The sequence below is a fragment of the Bos mutus genome, chromosome 3 (assembly GCF_027580195.1).
Source record: "Bos mutus isolate GX-2022 chromosome 3, NWIPB_WYAK_1.1, whole genome shotgun sequence".
Lineage (NCBI taxonomy): Eukaryota > Metazoa > Chordata > Mammalia > Artiodactyla > Bovidae > Bos > Bos mutus.
The window spans coordinates 101,436,901-101,445,993 of NC_091619.1; the positions used below are offsets into that span (position 1 = coordinate 101,436,901).

The following is a 9,093-nucleotide window of genomic DNA, read 5'->3' on the forward strand; positions in this document are numbered from 1 at the left end:
AGTGCTTTATTGAAAGGCTCTCCTCTTGGCCTGTGAGGGCAGGGGCTGTGTCTGCCTTGTTTACAGGAGTCTCTGAACGGTGATTGTTCATAATTGTTGAACGCATGGATGGCCACACTCCAATGATTCATTGCCCTGATAGGCAAATGACTTTTCTCAACTGAAATCCCTGAGGTTCAGAGAGAGAGAGTGAGATGGCAAGAGTGAAACTAGTTCCTTGGGGTTCTTTGCTGAATGAGAGAGTGGAGGGAGAGGCAGTCCAGGACAGGAAAGGGCCAGTCTGCAGCCTGGATATGTATCAGGCTGCACAGTCCTGGACATGGAACTCCACTCCCCTCTGACTCTGCTTCCATGCATGCACATGACCCGAATAAATCTGGGTCACCCTGTGCCCCCTTCTGGCCTATCTCCGCCTGGTGTTCCAGTTAAAAGGAACACAAGTTTAACTCAGAAAGCCTAAACCAAACCTGTAAGTATTTATGGAAAAGGCAGAAAAAGGCAGGAAAAAGGACGATTTTTTCCCATAAAATCCAGATATGCTTTCTAAAATGTTGACGCCTTTCTTCCCAGGGTTCAGTTTGATTTGGCAACAGTTCTTCATAAATTTTCCTCTGCTTCTTCCAAACTCTATCCCACCTTCCCCCACACTTCTGAGGCCCCTGCTGCATGGAATGTGGTTTAGAAGCAGGCTCAGACTTTGGGTATTCATGACCCTTCACCCTGCAAACTTCTCATTTGGAGAGAAAGATATGGCTGGCAGAGGGCTAGAGTGCAGGGCCCAAGCCAGGGGCCCCCATTTCTTGAGAGTAAGGATCCTGGGGGTTATGGTATCGCCTTGCCTTCACCTGCCTTCTGGGCCTCCCTCTAATTGTCTCTTACTTAATCATTTGGTCGCTGATCTCTGAACTCTGACCAGGGCAGTGAATGCCTAATTCCCTGGGCCTCTGACACACCTTCAACCTACATTCCTCTACCTGGTCTCGATCACTCCTGCCATGCTGGGGTTGCCCCACACCACTGCCTAGCCTGACTGTTGGCCGTTGCTTTGGGATTTCCGTGGGGGCAGGGTTATTTTGAACAGGATGCTGGGGAGTGAGATTCACCTGGCGTTAGGCTCAGTGAGATTTCAGAGGTGTGCCGGAATCCTGGGTAGGAAGTGACTGTGTGGCTCCATCGCCAACCCCAGCCACCCAGGCTGGATCCCTAAGGACCAGCGGTTGACTTGTTTCCCTGCCTTCTGTCTCCCCATTCAGGGTCCCCCTGTGTGGCCCTCTGGCATTTTTTCAAAGTCTGGCTTTACCAGGTCCCTGCTGCCCACAGACCTTTCGAGGGTCCCCATGGCCCATGAGAGAAAGTGCAGGCTCCCTACTTTGGCCTCCAGGGAGTCCTGGTTTCCTCTCCTGCTGCTCTCTCCCCACCATGCTCCAGCCACATGGGGTCCTCCATGGGAAACCCCTTTGTCACTCCCATTGCCAAAACCTTTTACCCTTCCTGTCTGCTCTGTCTGGGGCTCCCTCTTCACTTTCCTTCTATTGATGTGAGTCTCACTCTCCTTAGGCTGTGGGAGTGGCACCTTAGTCGTGCATCTTTCTCTGACCATGCCTCTGCACACCAGCCAGCCCCAATCTCCCCCCAACTTAGGTCCTGCAGCTTTGTGCCTGTCCCTCTTGTTACATCACCACTTCTAATGGCCTGACATTTGGCTTTGCCTCTCATCAGGCCCAGGACTGAGCCCAGCACCATAACTCATCCATTTAGGGTTCACAACCAGCTCTACAAAGTGGAAAGTACTGTTTCCCATTTTATAGATTAAAAAACTGAGGCTCAGGAAGAGGAAGATTTGTTCAATGTCATACTACAGTGGTAATCCATGAATTCAATCAACAAATATTTAGTCAGTACATATAGACATGTGTACTATACACTCTGGGTTCAAATCCTGATGCTACCACTTACTTGCTGTGAGACCCCAGGAAAATTAGTTGCCTTCTCTGTGCATTAGTTTCCTCATCTGTAAAATGGGGATAATAAAAGTATCTATATCATGGGATTGTCATGAGGATGAAGTGAGTTTATCTGCATAAAATGCCAGAAAACAGTAGGAGTTCAATATGCGTCAACATGTTCTTCTCCCAGGAGGGAGTTGGGGCTGGCTCCATGGACAAGGCAGGCTTAGAGTAGTGTGTAAATAATTATTTTTCAATAACTGGCTCAGGCCACAGCGTACCATTCCCAGCAGAGGCCGGCCAGGGGAAAGGGAACAGTTTGTTCGCAGGGGGATTTGGCAGCAGTGGAGGCTGTAGGTCTCAGGAGCTGCCAGCGGGGGTAGCTTCTGGCTGTCCCTGGGACTCAGGTGAGCAGCTTCCTGGGGCCTTGGCAGGATCAGCCAAGCCAGTGCTAGAGCCCTGGGCTTCTTTAGTGAGAGAAGTGTTGAGCGCCCCCAGCAGGGTCTGTCCAAGCCCAGGGTGAGGGATAAGGACCAGCCTGTGACTCCGTTACAACAGCCATCCCTGGGCCAGTAAGGCTGCACACAGTCTTGGAACAGCACACAGCCCTCACTGGACAGGTTTGCTCTGAATCTCAGGGGTGGCAACCAGAGCAGAAGTGGGTCCTTATAGTCTTGGCTCCTATGAAACATGCTCTGGGGAAAGGCCTGGCCAACACTTACCGGCCTGATAGAAACACAGGTCCTGGAACCCGGGATATCAAAGCTGCAAATGGCTGTCTAGGCACATGATAGTCAAAAGTCCAGAGAGGGTGGGTCAGCAGCCAGTGATGCCCAGCCGGGGCACAGGGGTGTGGAACTCAGGGCTCCACACCTGCCTCAGGCTCTTTCCCCGCCGTCCCTTTGTTCCCTTCACTTCTAAGTAGCCCCTTCCTGAAAAGTGCCTCCCACCTCCTGCTCAACCAAGACCAAATGCTAGAGCATTATTTTGTTGTTTATTACAAACACAAGTTCGCAGGTAAATAATTGAGAGTCTAAAAAAATACGTTAAAATAAATAATCGGAATCGTCAAATTTCTTAGAGCAAATAAGTTATATACAGACAGGTGAAGTGGTGCAGGCCCTTCTCACCAAGAGTGCCCCGAGGGTATGAAGGGAGAATAAGGACATTGGAAAGCGAGGGCTGGAGGGGACAGAGCGGGGGTGAGGGGTTGGGGGCGGCCGGGACTTCAACCCTGGAAGGACTCGGGCTGGCTTAGGTGTGAGTGCCCGCCACTGCACGTTGTTCCTGGTTCACAGCCGCCAGACAGGACACCTCCAGGTTAGCACATTCCGCATGCCATTCCTTTCAGCAGGGCCTTGGAACTGGAGCCAGTGTGGGAGGCCACGCTGCAGCCTGGGGCCTGATGACTTTCCTGGTGTCACGGAGCTGCCTTGAGCGAGGCCCCCTCCCCAGGGCGAGGAGGCCAGAGCTTGTGCCTGCTCCAGCAGCTGGGTTTTCTGGCCCAGGAAACAGGTCAGAAGGTCTCCCAGCTCTGGGATGCCCCTCTCCTCCTGTATCCACACAGGCTTCCTTCCCAAAGTTCTCCCAGAGTCGAGAGCTATCTCTTCCTCTGCTTGGAGTGTGTAGGTCTGGTCTCCCTCATCGGCTTCTGCTGTTGCCTAGCAAAGTGGATCTTGGTTGCAGAAATAACCCTGAAATGGAAAGAGGTCAATTGAGCATCTCTGGAGATATAGATCACTTGAAAGTTCCCCATGAGAGGCAGCGGTCATAGGGTCTGGATTCCTTATTCATGGCCAAGAGGTCAGAGGGTGGTCACAGCCGACCCTGAAAACAAGGTCTGAACCTCAAGGAGAGGTCAGGGCAGGTTAGAAGCTTTTCTGCCCACAAGGAGCTTTGACAAAATTGATGCTCAACATCAAGTGCCACCAGGGTGACTGCACGGCCAAGAGTAGCCCCGTGGCTCTCCCCTGATTGCCCTCTCACTTCCACACCTCTATCCCTGTGGCTCCTCAGGCTATTGACCTTCCACTCACCCCATACTCCGTGCCCTAAAATTCCCATTCTTCAAGGTCCAGCTCCAGATATGTATGGATCCTAGCAGTCCTTTGAATCTGGCTGAGACCCTGGTAGGGGCTCTGCCGTCATCTAGGTGGCCTCACTCTGGCTTAAGGCGTTCTAGCCTGGGAACTGGGAGGCTGGTTCCCAGCTTTGGGAACTTGGGCAAAGGTCTCAACCTCTCTGAACCCCCTTTTTGGTCTGTAAAATAAACACAGGCCTGAACTGGTGTGAGGCTGAGTACAGACTGGCGAAAACACTCTTTGCTGATTATGGAATGCCAAGTACTTGCAAAGTCTTACCTTGAAGTTTTTCATCTTAAGACATTTCCTGGGTTTCCCTAGTGGCTCAGATGATAAAGAATCTGCCTGCAATGTGGGGCACCCAGGTTTGATCCCTGGGTTGGGAAGATTTTCTGGAGAAAGGAATGGTTACCCACTCCAGTATTCTTGCCTGGAGAATTCCATGGACAGAGGAGTCTGGTGAGCTATAGTCCATGGGGTTGCAAAGAGTCAGACACGACTGAGTGACTAACACTTTCATTTTATTATTATTTTTTTAAGACAGTTCCTCAGTATATCCTGGGTCCTGCCTAGCCGGCCATCCTGTCTTTTTGCCTATGTTTCCGCCTCCTCACAGAGATGTGGACCCTTGAGGGGCTAGGCTGCACCCCGGCCCTGGGCAGCCCTGAGGAACCCTCAGGGACAGAGGTTCGGGATGGCTAAAACCTTCAGAGCTCCCGTAGGGCCTGGGCTTTCTTGGGGCTCTTCATGTATGTCAACTGCTCTAACCTACAACAAGCCCGTGAGATGGATAGCAGCGGTGTCCCTGCCTCACAGACAGGAACCAGAAGCACAGAGAAGTTCAGTGAGCAGACCAAGGTCACAAAGCTTGCTCGTGGCAGGGCTGGGACTTTCTAGCTCAGATGCTGCCCCTTCAGCCACCCTGCCACATGACTGGCTATAGGTTTCTGTTCTCAAGTCAGTTTGGTTGGACACACGTTCATGGGCATCTCCTGGATGCCAAGCCTTGAGCTGAGCCATGTTGTAGCTACCAGGGAGACAGTCCAGTCTGGGACCCAGGGAGGGAACAGGCTGGGTAGCATCCGTTTGGACCCCAGCATGTGGGAGATGCTTGATTCAGACACAGCCTGATTGAACACCTGGGAACCTTCCACAGTCACAAGCCTTGAAACCCTCAATAAAAGTCCACTTCCAGGCCTGGCGGTAACAAAGAGCATAGTGGTTAAGAACACAGGCTATTGAGTCAGCCAGATGCTGTAGCTTGCTGTGTGACCTTGGGTAAACACCTTCATCTGTCTGAGCTGCTATTGGCTGCCCGTAAGGACCCAAGGCGTCATATGGAGAATAAGGGAAATGTGCAAGGCATACAGAAGGCACTCAATCAGTGTAGGGGCCCCTCACCTCAGCCGCTGGAGGAGCTCTCCTGCTGTGGCCTGCGTCTTGCCATCCTGGAACGCAGCTGCAGGGGACCCGCTGCCTGGGACTGCCACCGCATCAGTCCTGAGTGAACAGCATTAGGGCCCAAGTGAGGGGCTGTCCAGGGCCCCCAGGCTGCCTGGCTGCAGGCCCAGCCCAGCCCCCCGCCCCGACCCGCCCTCAGGAGCAGATCCATTTCCACCCTGTGCACCTGGCACCCTTCTTTTCCCAGGTGGGGTGGGGCCTGAGGAAAACTGAGCCACTGGGAATGCGTTCTCAGCCTCAGAAAGAGGCAGTGGGGTGGCTGGCCTTCCCAGAGTCTGGCCACTTGCAGCCAAGCAGAACCCTCGGCAGGGAAACTGAGGCAGGGCTGCAGCCACAGCTGAGGTCTCAGGGGAGGAGTTTCCCATAGGCCGTCATGGGAGAGGGAGGTAGGGGAGGGTGAAGTCACTGTCTGCTTTCCCAACGCTCCGCGTGGAGGGAGGGAGGTCCAGAGGGCCGAAAGACTGGCAGAGGCGCTTTGTGGCAGCTCGGGGACGGTGCCATGGCCTCCCAACTCCAGCTACTGCTTCTCCACTGAGAAAGTTCCAGAGGTCCCAGAGCCCCAGCGACTAAGGCGGAAGGCCCAGCTCTCGTCTGACTGGCTGTGTAGCCTGACAGGACAAGTCCTGTTTCCTCTCTGGATCTGTGCTGCCTCAGCTGTCACCTGGGGAGGATTCCTCCTGCCCAGGAGTGGGGACGCAATGGTCTCAGAAGCCCCCAGAGCTGGGGGTAGTGGCAGGGGGGAAGACTCAAGGGTGACTGGCTCCCTGCAGGAAGGGAGGCTGCCCCACAGCCCAGGGCAGCCTCTGGACCCCCAGGACCCTGCTCCCCTGGCCCCCCCTCCACCATTTAGCCACGCCTCTGCTGGCCTCCTGGACACCCTGGAGAAGGGAATGGCAATTCACTCCGGTATTCTTGCCTGGAGAATCCCATAGACAGAGGAGCCTGGCAGGCTACAGTCCGTGGGGTCACAAACAGTCGGGCACGACCTAGGGACTAACAGTCCGCCACTGCTGGCCTTCCAGACACCCTGCCCTCCAGAGCAGGTCCAGGCCAGCAGTCACCTCTGGCCCCTTGCAGGCTGGGTGCCCACTTACCAGGGCCTTTGATGGCAGAAGGTGGCACAGGCGGGGTCCCTGGCACTGTAGCACTCACAGCGTCTTGGCAGAGAGCGGCGCCGGCGTCTTGGCGGGTTTCCCAGGCCGTAAGGAGCTGTCTGTCTGTGGGCGGGCCGCCAGCAAGGTAGTGGTATAGGGTGGAGAGAGACAGAGAGAGGATTAGATAAACCAGGACCATTGGCAAGCTGGGACTGTCCACACTGCACACTGGGATAGCCATCCATGCCACCAGGGTGGCAGCAAAAGTAACCAGCTCCTGCCCTCAAGAATTCCCACTGCAGCTTCCTCCTTACATGCCAGGGAGCCTCAGGCAAGACCCTTACCCTCTCCGGCCTCTGTTCCCTCCCAACTGCCCTGGTCCTGCTCAGTAAGATGCTCAGCATGGGGGGGGAGGGGTGGAAGCTGTCCTCCCTGCCCCTCTCACTCCCAGACAGCAATTTGAACTGATGGAGTCAGGCTGGTCCCCCTGTTCTCAAAGAAGACCCCCAACTAGTCTGGAAGAAAGGGAGAGAGTGCCCTCTCACAGAAGTGAACACTCAGGCTCACAGCTCAGCTGCCTCCATCCGGTCACCACTTGCCTGGAAGGGTGACCCAAGTGTTTCTTAGAGTTTTGACTTTAAAATGGTGAGTGTGCCTGACCTGCACGTGTGCGTGTGTGTGCATAGATATATTAGATTGGCTGAGATTGATTTCAGATTCCGTCTGGCTGAGGCGGGCCAGGCGAAGGGCAGGGCCCCGTGGCCGGTCAGACCAGCACCTCGGATGCCTGAGCTAATTTTAGACGGTGTGGTTGGAGCTGCAGAGACTCCAGGTAGACCCAGCACGCAGGGACTGGCAGGGTTCCCGCCCTGAGCCAGTGTTTGGATGCGGATTAGCTCCACACACGCTTACGTGCCGGGCTTCTCTTGTCTTTTGCAATTTGGAGAAGGAAAAAAAAAATACAAACACACAGAGAAACTTCAACTTGAAGTATGCAGTGGCCCGGAGGCAGCGCGGGTGCAGACAGAACAGACAGCTCTGGGACCCCACCCCGGCTCTGCCAGGTGACATGGGGCAGGTCTCTTGTCTGTCATTTGGGGACAGCAGCAGTCCCCGCTTCACTGGGGAGGATGGGGGTGCGTTCACGAGGTGATAACGCACCAGCAGTGCTTGGCATAGGGCCTGGCGCAGTCAAGACATGGGTGCTGTCATTAATCATATCATTCTTGGAAGATTATACAGAGGCAGCATGGCAGAGCCGCTGTGCGCTCTGGCATCTGCAGACCTAGGCTGGAGCCTCCTACCTACCACTTACTCTTCCTGTGTGACCTTGGAAAAGGCACCTAACTTCTCTGAGCCTCAGTACCCTGATCTGGAAAATGGAGCCAACACTTTCTGACCAGGCTTTTTGTGAGGATTTTCATGAGACAGCCCTCTGTCTTGCTCAGGCAGCCCCTACGTGAGAACTGAGGCAATAGCTGATTGCTATTGTTGTTAGCCCCACACTCCAAGAGAGAGCTGCAGTGTGCCAGGGCTTCCCCAGCATGCCAGCATTCCCCACCCCTGCCCCCTGCAACCCCTCTTGGATCCCTCCAGTAGCTCACCCGGGAGTGTTCACCCAGATAATGTCCAGGTGGCAAAAGTAGACGCACTCCTTGTCGAGCCAGGAGCTGCAGGAGCAACGTCGAGTCCGCAGGTGGGAGCCTCGGGCCCGGGGCAAGGGCGCTGGTTGCTCTGGGATGGGGGTGGTAGCAGCCTGGCTCTTGCCTGCATGCACAGGAGGGAGAGAAAAGTGGAGAGGTGGGTCAGGGCGCCTGGCACAGCTGGGATGGGGGATCCGCCGGGCTCCTCCTCTTGCATAATCGAGGAAGTTGGCATTCTCAGTGTTCAGGAGCCCTGGGCCAGCCTGGGGAAGCCCCAGCACCTCTGGGTTGGAAGGACCGGTGATTGTCCTGGGACGGCAGCACCTCTAATAGCACAGCCTCCTGCAGCCCCCAAGCCGCCTAACTCCTGCCCCTGAAGGCCCCCGGCTGGCTTGGGGGGCACAGAGCCCCAGCAGGAGATACAGACAAGCAGCCTCAGGGCTGCTGCAGCTGCTGAGCCCGTGGGGGGTGCTCACCTTCGTGCAGGGCCACGAGCAGGGCTAGAGCGATGGAGCACAAGGCGGTGGGCATGGCGACCACAGTGGTGAGGCACGCTCAGGCTGGGCTGGAGTGCGGAGTGTGCCTGCTGCCAGCGTCCTGCTGCCAAGCTGAGCGACAGCTCATTGCCTCGGTGCCCTGGCTGCCTCTTATAACACCAGGCATGGCTCCGCCCCTGCCCGTCCAGCCCTGCACCGGTGGGCAGGGAGCCAGGGACACCGCCTCCTCCCAGGGCGCCCGGCCCGCCCCAGCCTCTGCGGTAGGGAGGAGGGCAGGATGAGGGAGGAAAAAGGGGGGAGGATGCTCCCTCTGAGCCTGGAGCACCTCCTGGAGTCCTGAGGCTCCCCTGCTGTCCCCAGGGACCCCTTTC

General features: G+C 55.7%; 1 protein-coding gene across 1 annotated transcript; it reads right to left on the bottom strand.

Annotated features, from left to right (window-relative positions):
- Window positions 1-2,981: 2,981 nt before the first annotated feature.
- Window positions 2,982-8,839, bottom strand: EDN2 (endothelin 2). The gene is made up of 5 exons (XM_005888964.2): window positions 8,702-8,839; window positions 8,187-8,349; window positions 6,583-6,705; window positions 5,429-5,527; window positions 2,982-3,640 (listed from the first exon to the last, which is right to left on the bottom strand). Exons 1-5 carry the CDS (start codon window positions 8,754-8,756, stop codon window positions 3,547-3,549), a joined length of 534 nt encoding a protein of 177 aa, XP_005889026.1. The 5' UTR covers window positions 8,757-8,839; the 3' UTR covers window positions 2,982-3,546.
- Window positions 8,840-9,093: the final 254 nt, after the last annotated feature.